Here is a 20455-nt window from a genome sequence, read left to right on the forward strand (position 1 = left end):
ACATACTACATGCATGCTACATACATACTACATGCTACATATATACTACATACATACTACATACATACTACATGCATGCTACATACATACTACATGCTACATACATACTACATACATACTACATACATACTACATGCATGCTACATACAATACATTCATACAATACATACAGTACATATAACATAGAGTAACATACTTACCAATACTTGTCACATTGTTCCCCGAAGCCATTGTCTTTTACGGAATAAATATTAACATAACAAACCACAAAAATACTCACCCATGATCCGAAGCAGTGCACGAGTGTGTCCCACGACGATCTTGGGTAGAGAACTGCAGCATCTGCTGCGTGGGAATTTCCCACGCAGCAATGGCATAAAGTGAGACTAGGGACTTTTTTTTTTTAAGTGGTGGAGGAATACAGTGCGGAAGGATACCTACCTTCCGTCATTGGATTCCTGCAGCCCGTAGAGAACGGCAGCATCAGCTGATGCTGCAGTTCTCTACCCAAGATCGTTGTGGGACACACTCGTGGACTGCTTCGGATCATGGGTGAGTATTTTTGTGGTTTGTTATGTTAATATTTATTCCGTAAAAGACAATGGCTTCGGGGAACAATGTGACAAGTATTGGTAAGTATGTTACTCTATGTTATATGTACTGTATGTCTATGTATGTATTGTATGAATGTATTGTATGTAGTATGTATGTAGTATATATGTGGTATGTATGTAGCATGTAGTATGTATGTAGTATGTATGTAGCATGCATGTAGCATGCAGTATGTATGTAGCATGCATGTAGTATATATGTAGTATGTATGTAGCATGTAGTATGCATGTAGTATGTATGTAGTATATGTGGTATGTATGTAGTATGTATGTAGCATGCAGTATGTATGTAGCATGCATGTAGTATATATGTAGTATGTATGTAGCATGTAGTATGTATGTAGCATGCATGTAGTATATATGTAGTATGTATGTAGCATGTAGTATGTATGTAGCATGCATGTAGTATGTATGTAGTATTTTTTTTTTTAACATTTAACACATTAGCCGGATGATGGGACTACTACTGTCCCATCATTGGCTAATGTGTCAATCACTGTCATGTTAGCAGGCATCGCCAGATGGGACTTATAGTCCCATCGGACGATGCTTGCACAGACCCCCGGACATCAGCACAGCCCCCCGGCAGGCCGGCACAGCCCCCTGGCAGGCCGGTACAGACCCCCACAGGGTGCACAGACCACCGGCAGGCCGGTACAGACCCCGGGCAGTCCACACAGCCCCCCGGCAGGCCGGCACAGCCCCCCGGCAGGCCGGTACAGACCCCGGGCAGTCCACACAGCCCCCCGGCAGGCCGGCAGAGACCCCCGGAAGGCCCGAAATGACGGCGCATCATGATGCGCACACACCGCGCATCATGATGACGTCAGGCTGTCAATCAACTTTGAACTTCCGATTCTGATGCCGACTTCCGATATTGAAAAAATATCGGAAGTCGGTATCGGAATTCCGATACAGCAAGTATCGGCCGATACCCGATACTTGCAGTATCGGAATGCTCAACACTAATAATATATATTCAGAATCAGAGAAGGTATTGGAGATATTCTTATAAGTTATAAACTACATGATGTAGGGGGAATATAATGTATTGTTATTGATATGTGTTCAGTGAAAATTTTAAAAAGTCTTTATAGATTCTTGACCACCTGCTCATGCAAACCACATATAAGCTACATGAAACCCCTTTTTTTTTGTTTTGTAAGCAAATTTATATTACAGCCAAAACAACAAAAACAGCAGAGATCCTGCTGATTTAGGCAAAATGTAGGGAACTGTCATTAACTGTTAGTAGCCTGCACACCAAGAAGCATGCTGTATGCCACCATACCCATAGTGTGGTCTGGATAAGGAATGGCTGCACCAGAGCTCTATAACAGGGCTTCGCGCAGCCATTTATCCCCACTGCCAGTCATATAGTTTAAAGTTAGTTGTACATTACTTATAACCAGCTTTCATATATCTAGAACCCTACAAGAGCTGTGTGAAAGGTATCTCAGCCAGCCAACTAGTACTGTGCTCTGTGATAATGTGGAGTAAGATCTCAAAAACATCACTGTCAAGTCTCTTTAAAGGAACAATCTAATACTTTTTTTATTGCCCCATCTGTTAGCCATCAGTAATGTGTGTACAGTGAGTGCTATAAAATACTTACCGATCGCTGTCTTCTGCTGTTTCCAGCGTGGCTCCAGGCCTCTTCTGCATCATGTGACTGCAACTGTGACCAGCTGGTTCACACATCTTCTATGTGGACCTCAAGTCACTTTCTCAGTATAATTTTATGAGGCTCAGGCTCTCATAGGCTTATATTAGGAAAGGCACTACTGGTCTGCTGTGTGAACCAACATGTCATAGCTGCGGTGACATGATACAGGAGAGCACCAAAGCAGCGCTGAAAACTGCAAATAACAGCAACGGGTAAATATTGATATGCACACACTTTACAAACATTACTGATGGCTTTTTGGGGGTGCAATGAGAAAAATTTCCAAGTGCTACTTTATTGGGTCAAAAGCTATCCTATAGGTGGCACTACACAGAGTTTTCTTCCTTTTGGAACAGAGTTAATTTGCATCTTTTTCCCATGGAGTATTGCTCGTAATACTTCTCACAGTAGCTGGATCTCTGAAATGAGAACTGGTATCTTCCAAGCACACAGGACATAATACAAGAGAACACCTTCACTTTATATAGGGTAATAGTACGACTCTTAATGTTATCATTGGACATAGCTTTATGTAACCAAATTAGGATAATCCCAATGCCTCCTCCTAAGCACATGGACACAATTTCATATTTTAAAACTCGAATGATCCATTACTTTTTACTTTTTATATAGAAATCATAACCCAATGCACTCATTGTAGAAATAATAGGACTAAAGTTGAAACATATCCACCAAAATGATACAAATAATTCATTACCCATACAATGGCATGTGCACAACTGTGTAGTAGCACTATGCTTGGAGAAAAGAATGCTTATATCATGTTCCCAGGGGAGTCTGGTGATAATGGGATCATTGGGGTAAGCAGAATGTAGAACACTCTCTACTAGAAATAATTAAAAATCCCTGACCGTCACTCCCAACCTTCATTTATAGCCAATACTATACTGTGTGCATATGTCTAGGTATAGAAACGCCACAGAGTGGGCTTATGAATCTTTTCCTAATTTGTATTGTCAGTTATGAATGGTGTCCACAATACTAATGACAGGGATATCGAGATTTCTGATGCTTTGAATACCAGAGATCATGACAAATGTATTATTACAGGTATCAGTACAAGACATTACACACTTACTGCATTATATACGGTAACCATTTAACAGCTTATCTTACTTTACAGAAAATCCTGTGTCCAAATGTTGATTCTCATTTGATGAACCTGATGCGCTTTCTCCTCCAGCAGTGGACTCAAATTGCCATATATCGCTTCCCTGTACACATGGCGACTGAGGGAAGGCCAGCAAGGATTTCATCAGGGCAGAAGACACCTGGTTGCTTATAGAATATATTTTGCTGCAGTTCTCTGATATCCCGCTGTTATCAATGGATGGCGTGGAGGTCAGAGGATAACTCTTTGATCTTTGACTTGGAGTTTTCAGTGGTAAAGGCTCAGCGAGCTCCGTATAGGAAGAATGGTGATGTGATTCATTACTGGTACTGCTACTTCGTCTTATACTCAGTAACTTTGGCGGAGAGTGCGACTCGCTATTTCCATGCTTGTCTACAGGAGACGCTGTCAGTGGATCACTAATTTCTTTTATTTGACTTTCTACTGAGTTAACAGTGACCTTATTGAATGAAACAGTAACACATTCTACTTCTAATTCCTTGTTAACAGTCTCTTCCTGTTGGGATGGATATCGAGCATTGGGCTTATCGTTCACTTTTACTGGTGGCTGTGGTGTACTAAAAGTTTCAAATGAACTTATTTTCTGTTTGATTGATGATGCCCTATTGGAAATTTGTGGTCTAACATTGTTACTGGTTTCCCTGGGTTTAACGAGAGAGGCATTCTGTGATGTTCTGTCTACATTCTTAGACCCTCTTAAACTATGACGAAACCAAGCTGGCTTGGGTGCGACTGGTGGTCCTTTCTTCAAGTTCCCAACGTCTTCATTTCTGCATGTGTGGGAGCCACATTCCATACCCTGAGCTAGTGGCTGCCCATGGTCTTGTTGAGCAGCAGATGAACTATCCACTCCTGTGCTAATTCTTCCATCAAGATCCATTAGATTACGGTCTTCTGATAATATGGGACTAAATAAATTTTTAATACAGTCAGATATCCTGACCCAAGGATCTTCTGGAGCTGTATCAAGGCTGTAATCAACACGGGCCTGTCGCCTCAATAATGGCTTGTGATGTGATACACGAGGATTTCCTATAGAACATAAGTAAAATTAATTGTATAATTATGTTAAAAAGGGGTTGTCCAGCTGCAAAAAGTATACTATATATTTTATGATATGCATGTACTTTATGTTATGATATGGGATGCTTGGATGGTCCTATTTTAGCCCCCTTACCTGGTCCTGTCAGGTCCAGTTTCCTATTATTTTCGACAATGACTGTATCTGGGTTTCTGGCTCAGTTCAATAGCTAAGTCAGCCTTTCTCCTTAAAGGGAATCTGTCACCCCTTTTTAGTGATATCATGTAAAGATCCCATAAGGATTCTTTTAGGATTTTTTATTCCCCCCCCGACCCCGCACCTTTGATGCAAAAATACCTTTGTTATCTTGGTGAAGAGGTATGCAAATTGCTGCAGTCCGGACCGATGGGTGTGGCTTAGTCGGCTCCCCCCCCCTTCGGCTTGCTGAGCATAATCTTCATCTGTGAATATCACAGATAACGTTGTTTGCTGCGCTTGCGCATTCAAAAAGGCCTCCGGCGCCTGCGCAGTATGCTTTGCCCAACTGTGGGTGAAGCATATAAGCGGTACTGCTTATGCGCCAGTATTTTCCAGCGCGGTCTATGCCCCGGAAGTCTTCACATGCAGGAGACACTTCCGGGGCCTAGACCGTGCTGGAAAATACCGGAGCATGCGCAGTACCGCTTATATTCTTGGCCCACAGTTGTGCAAAGCATACTGCGCGGGCGCTGGAGGCCTTTTTGAATGCGCAAACAACGTTATCTGTGATATTCACAGATGACGATTACGCTCTGCAAGCCGAGGGGGGAAAAGCCGACTAAGCCACGCCCATCGGACAGGACCGTGGCGATTTGCATACCTCTTCACCAAGATAACAAAGGTATTTTTGCATCAAAGGTGCGGGGTCGGGGGGAATAAAAAATCCTAAAAGAATCCTTATGGGACGCACAATTGGGTGATATCTTTACATCATATCACTAAAAAGGGTGACAGATTCCCTTTTTGATAGATGATGCAGAGACAAAGAGACAGATCCTTTATCATGTTACCACCATAATCTGGATCAAAACTAATGAAGGATCTATAATTTTTAATCAATATCCTAATCTTCATCAAACTTGGGTTCTGCGAGTCCACCAGGGGTTTAGGAAGCCCTCGTGCCTTCTATGTGCTCTTACCATTGTACACATAGACTAATGTCTGTCTGCATATCTATTCACACATGAGTAAAATTAAAAAAAGGTATTGCCATGTCCCCAGCAAAAGATGGTACATAAATGGTGTAATGCAAACAACCAGGGAGGTAGCTATAGATGGTGCAGAGATAGCAGCCACACCTTAGGCCCAAGGCAGGCATTTAAGGTTTGCAAGAGCTCCTACATTAGTATATAAGTGTGTTCCACAAAGATAAGTGATCACTTATTTCATAACGATTCATATTATATAGGTTCACACATGCGATGGGTGATATTTCCATCCCTTATATTCAAAGATAGAAATGCAAAGTCCAAATATATACGACCACAAGCTATATCAAAGTAAAGGCGTGATTAGCGAAACATTTAGATGTGGTATCACTTATGCTGTAGATTTCGACATGGCGATGTCATATTGAATGCATTGACCAATATGCTCAGCATATAACTGTGAAGAACAAAGTTGGCATTAGCCAGTGACATACCTGTATCTGGAGACCTTCGTTCACCAGTTGTTGTGTGCGAGGATTCGGTAGAATATACTGTTGTATCTAATACTCTGTGGGCTGTCATTTGCTGGTTTCCTTTTAGCAACAAGTTTCCTGCTTCCTGTGAAACAAAGCCGTCATGTCAAAAACAGTATTATGTAAACCACAAAATCTTCTCTAAGTGCTGTGCACGGTTTCTATGAGTGTGAGCAGGCAGGTGCTCTTTCTGATCTTTACACAAAGATCCATAGTACTTACTGTCCACTAGTGGGAATGGGTCATTCATTGGCCAGCAGTCAAGAGCAAAGTAGAGCATCCCAATATACTCATTGCAGTGGATAGGACTACTGCCTTGCAAGAATCGCCACTCTTTCTGTTTTGACCAAAGCATCATCTATATGAAATTGCATGTTTTTCCTATATTCACACCTTCTCTCTATACTTGGAGTTCTTTCAAGGTACTTCTATTTTTCCTACAGTTTTAAACCCCATGAATCATAATGGATTTCCCATACAATTTGTATCACTTTTTAGAAGGATGAAGAGCTTGACATAGTAGCTTTTGGCTTGGCGCATTCACACATTGAGGAGAAGATGGAGAACATAATTTCTCCATTTTCTCCATTGTCTTAGTCCACAGATATTGGACTGTACTCGGACTCATTCCGCAATTTTTTTCTTATGCCGAATCAGCATGAGAAAAAGATCAGCACTGCCCCATGGAATAACACTGACCCAAGTGCTATTCGATAAAACATCGGATAGCACTCGTCCGAGTTATACGCTCATGTGAGCGAGCCCTTACTCAGTGACTCTGGATATTGAAAACGGCTGTCATATAAAGGTGCTCCAATGGGAGCCGCTAATCTGTGATAACACTGGTACTGATTATCACAGTACAAGGCATTATAATCCGTAAGATGTTATAGCTGCAGGGCATTATGGGAAGACCTACATGGCCAAACAGAAAGACATTAACCCGCTCTCTGATGCTTCAGCAGTGTGGCAACTTGTGTCGGACAAGGTTTTTTTATTTTTTACAAAATGTGAATTTCACAGAGTTCGAATTCGTATGAAGCCAAGAATTTCAGGAGACCCACCTCGAACTCGGTCTTCCATGGATTGATCCGCTCATGTCTACTAAAGGTGGATTGATATTGGCCTATTGTATGTGATAAAATTCCTACAAGTCCTGCAATTTCTAAATGCTTTGTGATTTTTTCTAGGTACAATGATAGTCTATAGACAATGGGAGGCAAAGATAGATTTCATTTGACACTGTCTGCATTTGTAGACTAACAATAGGTCTTAAAGGTTTGTCCACTACAACACTGCTATTTTTTTATTTTATGGGTCCATTGTGATCTTCACAGAAACACCTGTGCTCCTACAGGATGCCCGTCATTACTTCACACCGCTGCCAATAATCCCCGCAGGTGGTCTCTTTGCTTCCTTTTTCACCAGAGGATTTACTTGATCACTGCAGACAATTACCGACCATTGATTGTATGTGTTTTTAGGTTAAGACTACCATGGGCATATTTGTAAGACAAAATATAACAGTGAGCAACACTTTTAATTGTTTTAAATGGCTGAGAGATGAAAGTTTTGATAGGTCTGTACTAGAGTTGAGCGACTTTGGTTGGATCCGGTTTCGTGAAACCCGAATGAAACAAAATAAGTTTCAGATGAAACTCGTCCGACTAGAGCAAAACAAAGTCGAGTTTCGTCCGAAACCCGACCCCAATGCAAGTCAATGGGAAATAAAAGTCGGACGAAACTCCGACTTTGTTTTGCTCTAGTCGGACGAGTTTCATCTGAAACTTATTTTGTTTCATTCGGGTTTCACGAAACCCGATCCGACCAAAGTCGCTCAACTCTAGTCTGTACATTTCCTAAGCTATACAAATTGATGAGTGTGACTACACCAACTGGGAGGACTCGGCACACCTTTACAGTGTATTCATTTTGAATGGGTGCTATGTAATACTACATTTCTACTACAGCATGAATATGCAGCCTCGATCGATATATGCAGTTAGTGATATCACAAGATTATCAGAAGTTTTAACAGCAAAACCTATGGGTTGTACGTCTGTCAGTGTTTGTCTACTTGGAACAGCCCTGTAAGGTTGCAAATAAAACAGAAAAGTGAAATACGATAAAAAATGGGACAGCATTTGGACCAATGTTACAAAACATTGACGACACCAGTATTCTTTTTTTAACATACATGTTTAAACACGGACGTGGCAGTGTGAATGAGGCATTAGACTTTACCATTGCCAAAGCAATTATTCAGCACCCAACAAGTATCATGCATAGATCCTGTTCTAATTAATATGAGCCGTGCAATACCTGCTGGCTGTTGCACTTTTCTAAACCATTTCTTTATGTTTTTTTTATGCTTCAGTTAATAGAATATTTCAAATTTCCAGTTAGTGGTTGAAAATCCATTGTTAGCAGGTCTTTTCACCGAATGCAGTCTGATACATGGCATCAATGTAGGTAAGGTCTACCAGGGTAGCTTTCAATTGCTTAGACTGGATGCATAGTAGCCATTCCTCACAAGGGAGAAATTGGAGGTCAGGATGGGCTTTTAGTCTTCGGGCATGTTTCAGAATGTCGCTATTCACTAATAGCAAGTAGAAATCTTGAAAGTGGTAAGGAACTGTAAAACAATGTAAACTGATGTGTAAAGCTCTGACTTCCTTTGCCAAGCCACATCCTGTGTTTTGTATAATTGATCTAACGTGCCTTAGATATTATAACATCCAGGTGAATGTAATGGCATCTGGATTATGTAAAGCAATATGAAGGGAGGTACAGGATTTATATGAACCAACATGCTAATCCTGGTCAATGTCTATATATGAGAACACAAAAACAGACAAATTGGGGAAAACCTAATAAAACTTTGACTAGACAGCCTTAAAATATAACAAATTTATCAAAGTAGGTCATGCTGCTTGATACATTTGGTCTAGTCCAGTGACAACAAACCTTTTAGAGACCGATTACCCAAACTGAAACCCAAAACCCACTTATTTATGGTAAAGAGACAACACAACAATTTAACCTGAATACTGAGGCTTTAGTTGAGAAAAAACATGTACAGAGAGCAGGCAGGGGCAGCAGAGAGCAGTCAGGGGCAGCAGAGAGCAGCCACAGACCGGAGCAAGGGTACCAGACTGCAGATATAAAGGAATGTGCTCCTTATCCTGGTATATGCCCCTTATCCTTGTATATGCCACCCATCCTGATATATAAACTCCCATCCTGGTGGTATATGCTCCCCCATCCTTGTATATGCCCCCATCCTTGTATATGCTCCTGCAATCTTTGTATATGCACCCCCATCCTGGTATATACTCCCCCATATTGCCGATTCCGCTGTTTTTCAAAGCATAAAAAAACCCACAATAAACACTCCTACTCACCTTCCTTCCTCTCCTCCCAGGGCGCCGCGTTGTCTTCTGAAGCTGGCAGCTGACTACAGCATCCAAAGAAGAGCAACAGGTGCGCATAATGTCATTGCCATGCGCTCAGTCACGTATACGCCGATGTCAGCTGCTGGCCTCTTATTGGCCAGCAACATGTGTTGCTGCACACAGACCCGGCAAATTCGTGAGCTGCACTACACTTCAGATGTGTGTCCGAGGACACAGATCCAACCGAAGTGGGGGCTGGCGTCACGTGCCCACGCATGCCCTAGGTTCACCACTACTGGTCTAGTCTGTATAGTCTAAGTTTACGCCACCTATTAATTGGCTTACTTTGTGCCAGACTTGCACCACAATGTTGATATGCTTTTGCTCACTGTATCCCATATCAGGACAAGCCCCTTCCAGTGACCAACAAATAGCATGAAAGTAAGCAGATGGGAAGGTGCATTTAAATGATTGGCTCTGCCATGGAGCACCGAGCGTCCGGACTTGGCTGAACAGTCATTCTGTGCTGACAGAGTCTCTTTAAGAAGTAACTTCCTCCGCATGTAGTTTCTCACACCTAGTATAGTCTTTTTAGAATCAACACTATCAATCAAAATAAAGAGGCTAAGGATGGGTGGGAAACAACCTGTGGGGGTGGAATGGGGGGATATTACTGACAGATTTATTTTTTAATTATAATATACAAAGTTGATAAACAAAAGAGACATTAATATTTGGTATGAAAACCCTTTGTCCTCAAAATATCATCAATTCTTATAGGTATACTTGCACAAAGTCAGGGATTTTGCAGGAATAAAGTCAGATGAATGAGTAACCAATTATACAAAACATGTGATAATGATCATCAGTTTCATATGTAGGTTGAAACACAGATTTTATCTAAAACAGAAACCTCTGTGTAGGAGGCTTTAAACTGGGTGAGGAACAGACAAATAAGCGACAAAGGTGAGGTTGTCAAAGACCGTTTCATGTCACAGGTCACACACTATGGCATGACTGAATAGGACACAAGGTAGTTATACTGCTTAGGCAAGATCTCTCTCATACAAAGATTTTAAAGAGGTCTAGGGGTTCAATATGTGCTGTTAAAGTTCATTTGAAGACGCAACAAGAGATGTGCAACTTTGAGGACCGTAGACACAGCGGTCAGCCAAGGAAACTTAGTGCAGTACGTGAAAGATGCATCATGCGTCCCTTCCAAATCAGACGATGTCCAGCATTGCCACCATTTCAGAAATAGCAATGACCAGTGGAATCCAGCTACACTGATCTACTGTTTGGAGAAGTTGGAGCAGAAGTGGTACCCTTAGAAGAATTATGGCCAAAAATTCACACCTTTCACATATCAACAAGACCGAGGTACATTTTAGTGCACGAAACCATAGAAACTATTCACAACATCTGTTGACTCAGTTGCCCTTCTTGTGCATACCAAATGCGATGAGTCAATAGACAATCATAGGATAACCAATCTCCCTGAAAAGCTGTGGCAAGCGCCCAGGGTTGCTTGAAGAAATCACACTCATAAAAAGACTATCACATACAAGCAGGCTTGGACTGGCTCACAGGACAACAGGAGAATCCTCCGGTGGGCCCCTGTGCAAGAGTGGGACACAATCCTCTCATATGAGCAGTACAATATACTTCAAAGACTATGTACAGACAAAGGCAGCATCTTATTCATTTAACAATCTACCCCACTCATTGTTATACATTTCTGTCACATTTGCATGTAGTTGAAAAGTGGAGCCCTGGAGGTGGTTAATGGTGTGCCCTTGGCACCCCTGTCTGACACTGCATTCAAGCAAATAGTTTTCAAATTGAGTAATCCAAAAGAGAGGAACAATGGTGACATGATGACCCACGCATTCCTCTCTTTGGATTACTCATCCAGACGAGGGGGGAATGATCCATTACCAACTGAAACTGTGGACCAAGCAAATAGTAGCATAGGGACTCCAAGGCCCACTTAATCGCCAAGCACTCCTTCTCCACTGCACTGCAATTATTCTCTGCCGGAATAAGTTTCATGCACAAGTAGGTGACTGGATGTTCATCCTGGTTTACCTCTTGCGACAGTATCGCACCTAGGCCTACCTCTGAGGCATCGATTTGTACTGTAAGGGTTTTCCTGAAGTCGGGGAGGGTGATGACTGGCTGTCCACACAACGCCGACTTCATGGACTGGAACGCCTCCTCTGCTGAGGGTTCCACTGTACCATCACCAACTTCTTACCCTTTAACAGATCGGTTAGGGATGTCGATCTTCCAGCAAAAATCGGTATAAACCGGCGGTAGTACCCAATGATGCAGAGGAACGCCCTCACCTGTTTCGTACTTAAAGGCTTGAGCCAGTTTTGGATGGCCTCAATCTTATTTATTTGGGGTTGATAAGCCCCCAGCCAATCACGTACCCCAAGTACCGAGTTTCCATGAGACCTATAGCACATTTTTGGGGGTTTGCTGTTAACCACGCGATTCTGAGTGAATCCAGCACTACTTGTACCTGAGACAGGTGGGAACGCCATTCGGTACTTAAGATGACGTATCATCTAAATATGCTGATGCATACTTCCGGTGAGGCTCTAACACTATGACCATCAGCCTCTGGAATGTAGCCGGAGCCCCATGTAATCCAAAAGGCAAGATGACATGGTGATAGAGACCCTCTGGGGTTATAAATGCAGTCTTTTCTTTTGCCGATTCTGCCAGTGGTACCTGCCAGTAACCTTCGGTAAGATCGAGCGTGGTGAAGTACTGGGCCTCCCCTAGTCTCTTAATCAGCTTGTCCACCCAGGGCATTGGATAAAGGTCTCGGCTACAATGTCATGCTGGATCACCGAGGTCCGACCCGGCAGTTCTGAGAATACGTTCATATTCTGTTGCCCCAAAACCCAAGCCTCCCATTGCTGCTGTTTTGTGAAACCGTCATTTATTTTAACCTCACTCCCGGCCGCGTCCTTGCTCCCTGTTGGTACAACCGGAGTCGCCTCTGTGACCAAACAGTTGTTCTGGTTTTCTCTTTCCAGGCTGGTACACTCTAGAATTCACTTCTCCCACCTTTCCCCATATTTCATAGGGCCCTTGCCACTTGGCCATGAGTTTACTCTCTGTGGTGGGCACTAGTACCAACATCAGATTCCCTTCTTTAAAGGTCCCGACCGTGGCTCTTTTATTATACGTGCGGCTCTGTGCGGCCTGGGCATCCATCAGATGCTTCTTTACTATGGGCCTGACTGCCACAATCTGGTCCTGCATGCTGGCCACGTGCTCTATTCACTCCAATGCAAAGTTGGCTGCTGTTCCCACGTCTCCTTGGCTACGTCCAGCAACCCCCTCGAATGCTTGCCTCGCAATAGCTCAAAAAGGGAGAAACCCGTGGATGCCTGTGGTACCTCACGGATAGCAAACATTAGATAGGGCAATAATATGTCCTAATCCCTCCCATCCTTTGTGATCACCTTTTTTGAGCATGGACTTGAGGGTCTTATTAAACCTCTCCACCAACCTGTCAGTTTGTAGGTGTTACACCGACGTCTATAGCTGTTTAATCTGAAGCAGCTTACAAAGCTCCCTGATCACCTTGGACATAAAAGGAGTCCCCTGATCAGTAAGGATCTCCTTTGGTAGCCCAAGGTGACAAAACATTGCAAACAGCTCGCGGGCAATTAGTTTTGCCGAGATGTGTCGAAGTGATATCGCCTCTGGGTACCGCGTGGCCTAATCCACTACGACCAGAATATGTTGATAGCCACGGGCGGATTTCGCTATAGGGCCCACCAGATCCATAGCTATCCGCTAAAAGGGTACCTCTATGATGGGTAGAGGCACCAATGGACTCCAGAACTTTACAATGGGTGTGGTTAGTTGGCACTTGGGACATGACTCACAATACCATTGTACCTCCGCATACACCCCGGGCCAATAGAACAGCTGCAGTATACACTCTTGGGTTTTGTTTACCCCTAAGTGTCATCCCAGCATGTGTATGTGTGCCATCTCTAGCACGGCCTGACGGTACGACTGGGGCACCACCAACTGTTCTACCACTTCATCACGGACTTTATCAATCCAATACAATGACTCTTGGTTGACAGCCATGTGGGGAAAAACCATTTCTGCAGGTGTGGAGCCACCCCATTTATTTCCACCACCCTTTCTCGTGCCGCGGTCAGGGTGGGATCTTGTAGCTAAGTGGTCTCAAATGTACCTGGGGACACTTCCAGTTCTAAGATCGACGGAGTCTTCTCGGCCTCTCCTGCCTCTAGAGGAAACCTATCGGGGTTACACTCTATCCCTAGGTTGTTGACCCTACGACAGGTATCCCTGACTCGAGAACATTGGGTCCCATGCCCAGAATAACTTTTACCCCGGGGAGGGTTAACCTGTGCTCCCACAGGGATCAGAACAGGGGCAAGTGTCTTCCCAACACAGTCCCATATAGAAGGGTCTTTACCACTCCAACCACATGTTTTATTTCTCCACACGGGAAGAAAAACATAGCCTCCGCGGTCGGGTACTCTCGGAGTTCCTTATGTATACACACAACACCCACTTTCCAACCATAGGGGTAGTCCTCAGCAACTAGTGACCCATAGACCAGAGTCACTAAGCTCACTGAGTCCAAGAGAGCCTCCATCTGGTGCCCGTTGATGAGTACCTGGCGCAGTTGGCGTTCGCTGCATGCAGTGCCTCTGTAGATGCTGTGTGCACTGACTGGGCGTACATAGAGATCCTACACATAAACCCACAGTCCATAGGCTCAGCCATCAGGGGGCAGTTAACAGCCACATGTCCAGGCCCTTGGCATCGCCAGCACCTGATAGTGGAGGCACTGTTGGTCTTTGAGACCATTTTGGGGGAAACTGGTGCCCTGCCATTCTCACTCTGGGGTAACCGCTCAGTGTGGACTCGAGACTGACTACCCAGCAAGGGAATGTTACCCATTCCCCGGCTCCAGGGCTTGCAGGGTATGGCGTGACAGCCACAATGGGGCAGAGTCCCATATAAAGTCCTGAGAGGCTGTGTACCGCTCGATCAGTTCAACCACCTGGGCTAGAGTGCCCGGGTCCGCTTGCCCCACCCAACGCTGTATGGCTGCTGGCAGAGCTCTCACCAGTCGTTTGACCCCCACCTGGGCAGGAGTCAAGGTCTCAGGTTGGAGCCACCTTTTCACAAGCTGCAGTAAGTCATAAACCTGAGACTTGGCAGGCTGGGCCTCCACAAAAGTCCATGAAACACAAATTGGGCTCTCACATAGGTGTTAAACCCCAGTCGGGCAAGGAGCTCACCTTTTAGCTTGGCATAGTCCTGGGCGTCCTCCCAACTGAGGTCAAAGTAGGCCGCTAGCGTGTCACCTATCAGAAACGGAGCCACCACTTCGGCCCACTGGGAAGTTGGCAGGTTCTCCTGCTCTGCAGGTGAGGAAAGCTTCCACGTCGTCTTCCGGACTCAGCTTCCTCAAAGTGGACTGGACGTTGTCCCATGCCTCACGGCATTCCAGGGTCGTTGCTGGAGGTGCCTCACGCAGGGCCGCACTTTTCTGCAGCAACAGGTTATTGGTCTGTTGCTGTTGTTGCTGTGTGAGGACCAGTTGCCTCAGGATTTCCTCCATCTTGTCCGCAGGCCTGGGTTGCAGTGTGGCAGGCCAAAGGACAGACATTTAGCTGGCGTTGGGGTATGCCTCAGCTTACACTGCCTGCATTCTCCAACCAAATGTAGTGCAGCGGTGTCCACACCATGCAGTAATGAGGCAGTGACCAAAGAAAGTTTCAAAGCAAACGTGTTTATTGTACAAAAACTCACACAAAATGAAAAGCACAAGGTATCTTCCGGATCGCAGCCGGGGCATCAAAACAGTCCGTGTCCGAGACCGATTTCTGTGGTCGACTGCACCACCATGTCACGATGAGGGGTGCCAGGCTCTGCAACAGCCGACTTGTGTGAGGTAACACAGAGCCAAGAGAAATGAAAATTTCTCTTGGCTCTGTGTTACCTCACACAAGTCGGCTGTTGCAGAGCCACCTGCTCTGCCGCTTGCAAAACAAACACTGACACACCTAAACCCTTTACAGCAGGGTTTTTTAAATGGAATCTGTGGCCATGGGCCACTTGAAAGATGTGGTTGGAGAGAGTGAACTGCCCCACTACCATCCTGTAGTTCGCTCCAAAAATAAAAGTCCATGCTGGGTTTTCATAAATCTGCCTTAAGCAAATAACTTGTCCAAGAACACAATTACTTTTATTATGTATTGCAACCACAGTTAAATCTGTGACTTCAATGCACTCCAACGGCTTTTATACAATTCTATGCGCATCCTAGGGGATACATAGCGTCCCTCACATTTAATACTCGTCACTCCCTCACACATCGTTTGACCCAACTTCTACATACAGTTATAGCACTATATCACCACTCTCATTCGCTTCAAATCTTCTTGAATAGCACATTCACATTGATCTTTATTCTCACCTCTCACTGAACACACACTTTGACCAACTACAATAAGGGCACTTTCAGATGTCCGGGCTCATCAGTCAGATCTCAGATCACAATGCGTCCCCTATATTTCTATGGGGCTATTACACTCAGGGTCAGTGGATGCGCAGCCAGTCAATGCATTGGAATACAAGACAGAAAAAAGCTTTGAAAAGTTGCAGAATTGTGGTGCAACTTGACGATGTGCTAAAATGTGGTGAGTTTTGACGTTTTCATGTCATTTTCACCCAGCTGTGACAAAGTTAAGGGAGATTGGGTAGGATGGGGCATGGTGACCGCCGCTCAAATTTATAACGAGCGGCATTTGCTATGCCACAAATCTTACTCCAGCAGGGACTGAAGTATGATTTGTTGAGAGCTGCACATAGAGGTGTATGCCACTCGTCCAAAGCTCTTAATTCAGGAGTAGCTGTACTCCGCTTAGGAAATTTTGACTAAAAATGATGGCCTTCCCTGTTTAGCATCCTCATCTAATTGTATAAATATAACAGCATAACCTGTATCTTAATTTAATAGAGTTTGCCATATAATGTAAAAGGCTCCTACATTGTATATTACAAAACTATTTTGATCAAGAAAAAATTGCCCAATATTACTCCTGAAATTGTTCTTTCATAAATACATACGAGACACTGCAGGAATGTATGTAGACTTACATCGTCCTTGGTATCCTGCTTGTAGTATTTCCTTGGTGGCGGAGCTGGTTTTGATGGTAGCTTCTTCACTATGATCTCTCCTGAGTGTCCACTAATTTTTTTACATAGAACTTGAGATGTGGCCTGAGTGTCGTCATGAACCCGTGAATGGTTGTCCATGCTTGCTGGTGCAGAATAATGTGGCTGAGTGGGTTCTGTTCGCATAGGCACGTCCACACTATGTACCCTGCTTTTTAGGTCATAAAACTGGGAAGTGTCTGCACTGGCACATCTGGGGTTATAATTGCTGTCACTGCTTGAGCGAACCATAGGCTTCTGTTCCCTCCGGCTGTAATATAAATAGGTAGCGTACCTCTCTATGCAATGGTCACATTGGTACTTTCCATGGGAGCACGAGAACATCTTTTTATCTCCTAAAATAAAAAAATGTATATATAGTTACATATAGCATATAAGGTACTTTTCTGGATTAGGTATGGTCATAGTTACCAGCTTGCCTATTATACATCAATACAATTAAAACTTTCCGAAAATACCCTTTATGGCACTTAGGTAGAGAAATATAAGTACGGTAACTTGATGGAGATTGCATTGTGAAATTGATGAGCTTGTAAGTATCATAAGGTCACGGGGAGAGAAATCTATATTTTTTATATTATGGCTTTATTAATCTTTTTGTATTATTTCTTAATGAAATAAAAATTGATGAAAAATAGAAACAATAAATATACTTTTACATTGCATTTGTCAATGATCAACAACTTTGAATCCATTTCTTCAGGAATGGCATAGAAGATCCTTTAGGAAAAGGTGAATTAAACAACTTGACTGTCAGCAGATTGCTTACAGTTTCAAGGCTCTTATTACTGTTTTTATACAGACATGTTGTATTTCATTAGTCTTATTTTTACTATTGTTTTAGATGCAAGCTTTATCATACCTTCCATGTTGTACAGAGGATAATCTTGTTCCACGGCCTCAGTCATAGCTTGCTGCAACTGTTGCTCAGAGATCTGCCCAAAAACAAACCCCACATTAACAATAATGTATGTCTTTTATCAAACAACCTGAATATATTACATGTATAATCAGGGGTGGATTAAGGGTAGCCAGGGCCCGGGGCAGTTCAGACTCTGTGGGCCCCCCTCGTCACGTGACGGGGGTCACGAATCGTAGAGCCACACTCTACATAGAGAATAATGGGGCCTCCAGCACCGACCTCCACCTGCAGAGCCCCACTCCACATAGAGAATAATGGAGCCTCCAGCACCGACCTCCACCCGCAGAGCCGCACTCCACATAGAGAATAATGGAGCCTCCAGCACCGACCTCCACCCGCAGAGCCGCACTCCAGATAGAGAATAATGGAGCCTCCAGCACTGACCTCCACCCGCAGAGCCGCACTCCACATAGAGAATAATGGAGCCTCCAGCACCGACCTCCACCCGCAGAGCCGCACTCCACATAGAGAATAATGGAGCCTCCAGCACAGACCTCCACCTGCAGAGCCCCACTCCACATAGAGAAAAATGGAGCCTCCAGCACCGACCTCCACCTGCAGAGCCGCACTCCACATAGAGAATAATGGAGCCTCCAGCACCGACCTCCACCTGCAGAGCCCCACTCCACATAGAGAATAATGGAGCCTCCAGCACCGACCTCCACCCGCAGAGCCGCACTCCACATAGAGAATAATGGGGCCTCCGGCACCGACCTCCACCCGCAGAGCCACACTCCCCATAGAGAATAATGGAGCCTCCAGCACCGACCTCCACCCGCAGAGCCCCACTCCACATAGAGAATAATGGAGCCTCCAGCACCGACCTCCACCCGCAGAGCCGCACTCCACATAGAGAATAATGGAGCCTCCGGCACCGACCTCCACCCGCAGAGCCCCACTCCACATAGAGAATAATGGAGCCTCCAGCACCGACCTCCACCCGCAGAGCCCCACTCCACATAGAGAATAATGGAGCCTCCAGCACCGACCTCCACCCGCAGAGCCGCACTCCACATAGAGAATAATGGAGCCTCCGGCACCGACCTCCACCCACAGAGCCACACTCCACATAGAGAATAATGGAGCCTCCGGCACCGACCTCCACCCGCAGAGCCGCACTCCACATAGAGAATAATGGAGCCTCCGGCACCGACCTCCACCCGCAGAGCCGCACTCCACATAGAGAATAATGGAGCCTCCGGCACCGACCTCCACCCGCAGAGGCGCACTCCACATAGAGAATAATGGAGCCTCCGGCACCGACCTCCACCCGCAGAGGCGCACTCCACATAGAGAATAATGGAGCCTCCAGCACGGACCTCCACCCGCAGAGCCGCACTCCACATAGAGAATAATGGAGCCTCCGGCACCGACCTCCACCCGCAGAGCCGCACTCCACATAGAGAATAATGGAGCCTCCGGCACCGACCTCCACCCGCAGAGCCGCACTCCACATAGAGAATAATGGAGCCTCCGGCACCGACCTCCACCCGCAGAGCCGCACTCCACATAGAGAATAATGGAGCCTCCGGCACCGACCTCCACCCGCAGAGCCGCCCTCCACGTAGAGAATAATGGAGCCTCCAGCACCGACCTCCACCCGCAGAGCCGCACTCCACATAGAGAATAATGGAGCCTCCAGCACCGACCTCCACCCGCAGAGCCGCACTCCACATAGAGAATAATGGAGTCTCCAGCACCGACCTCCACCCGCAGAGCCGCACTCCACGTAGAGAATAATGGAGCCTGCAGCACCAACCTCCACCCGCAGAGCCGCACTCCACATAGAGAATAATGGAGCCTCCAGCACCGACCTCCACCCGCAGAGCCGCACTCCACATAGAGAATAATGGGGCCTCCAGCACCGACCTCCACCCGCAGAGCCACACTCCACATAGAGAATAATGGGGCCTCCTGCACCGACCTCCACCCGCAGAGCCGCACTCCACATAGAGAATAATGGAGCCTCCAGCACCGACCTCCACCCACAGAGCCCCACTCCACATAGAGAATAATGGAGCCTCCAGCACCGACCTCCACCTGCAGAGCCGCACTCCACATAGAGAATAATGGAGCCTCCACCCGCAGAGCCGCACTCCACATACATGGCTGCTCTCAGTGCTGTGCGCACAGGACCTGTGATGAGGTCACAGGAGGGGAGGAGACAGGGGTCACATGATCGGGGGCCCTGACACCTTACCTCCTGTGATCTCATCACAAGCCTTTGCACGCTACCAGCAGCATCAGCGTTCACGCTACTTGTAGATGCTGCTGGTAGCAGAGCACATAATGCCGCCCCCACGGTCACTCACTTTTAGGTGGGGAGAAGATGGAGTGCCATTGCAGCAGCCAGCAGGAATGTGGTGGGGGCCCCCTTAGAAGCTCTTGTGGTGGGGGCCCCGGGGCTGAAGCCCCGCCTGCCCTGCCTTTAATCCGGCCCTGCGCGGTGGCGGATTATAATGGGGCAATTTACTGGCCTGGGCTGTGGGCCCCTTAACCCCACTGGGCCCGGGGCAACTGCCCAAATTGACCTCATTATAATCCGCCACTGTGTATAATGTTCTAAAACCCTAATTCTTTTATCCGAATAAATTGTGTATTTATTGTGATAAATTATTTTAGGTGTAAGGCATGTACATTTAAATATTTCTGAGATACAACAAGAAAGCACAGAATGACAGATTTGCAAAAATACTCTGCAATAAAAAATGGC

The 20455-nt window shown here is 45.4% G+C and overlaps 1 protein-coding gene across 1 annotated transcript in view; it reads right to left on the minus strand.

Annotated features, from left to right (window-relative positions):
• IL16 (interleukin 16) overlaps window positions 1-20455 on the minus strand; it is a 184120-nt gene that overhangs the window by 25473 nt on the left and 138192 nt on the right. The window contains exons 12-15 of the mRNA XM_073568576.1: window positions 17683-17755; window positions 16743-17155; window positions 6133-6256; window positions 3415-4462 (exon numbers count right to left, since the gene is read on the minus strand). Coding sequence (XP_073424677.1) covers window positions 3415-4462; window positions 6133-6256; window positions 16743-17155; window positions 17683-17755 — 1658 coding nt within the window. The remainder of the gene's footprint in view (window positions 1-3414; window positions 4463-6132; window positions 6257-16742; window positions 17156-17682; window positions 17756-20455) is intronic.

This window comes from Dendrobates tinctorius, unplaced genomic scaffold (assembly GCF_039654945.1).
Source record: "Dendrobates tinctorius isolate UK_male_01 unplaced genomic scaffold, ASM3965494v1 ptg000022l, whole genome shotgun sequence".
NCBI lineage: Eukaryota > Metazoa > Chordata > Amphibia > Anura > Dendrobatidae > Dendrobates > Dendrobates tinctorius.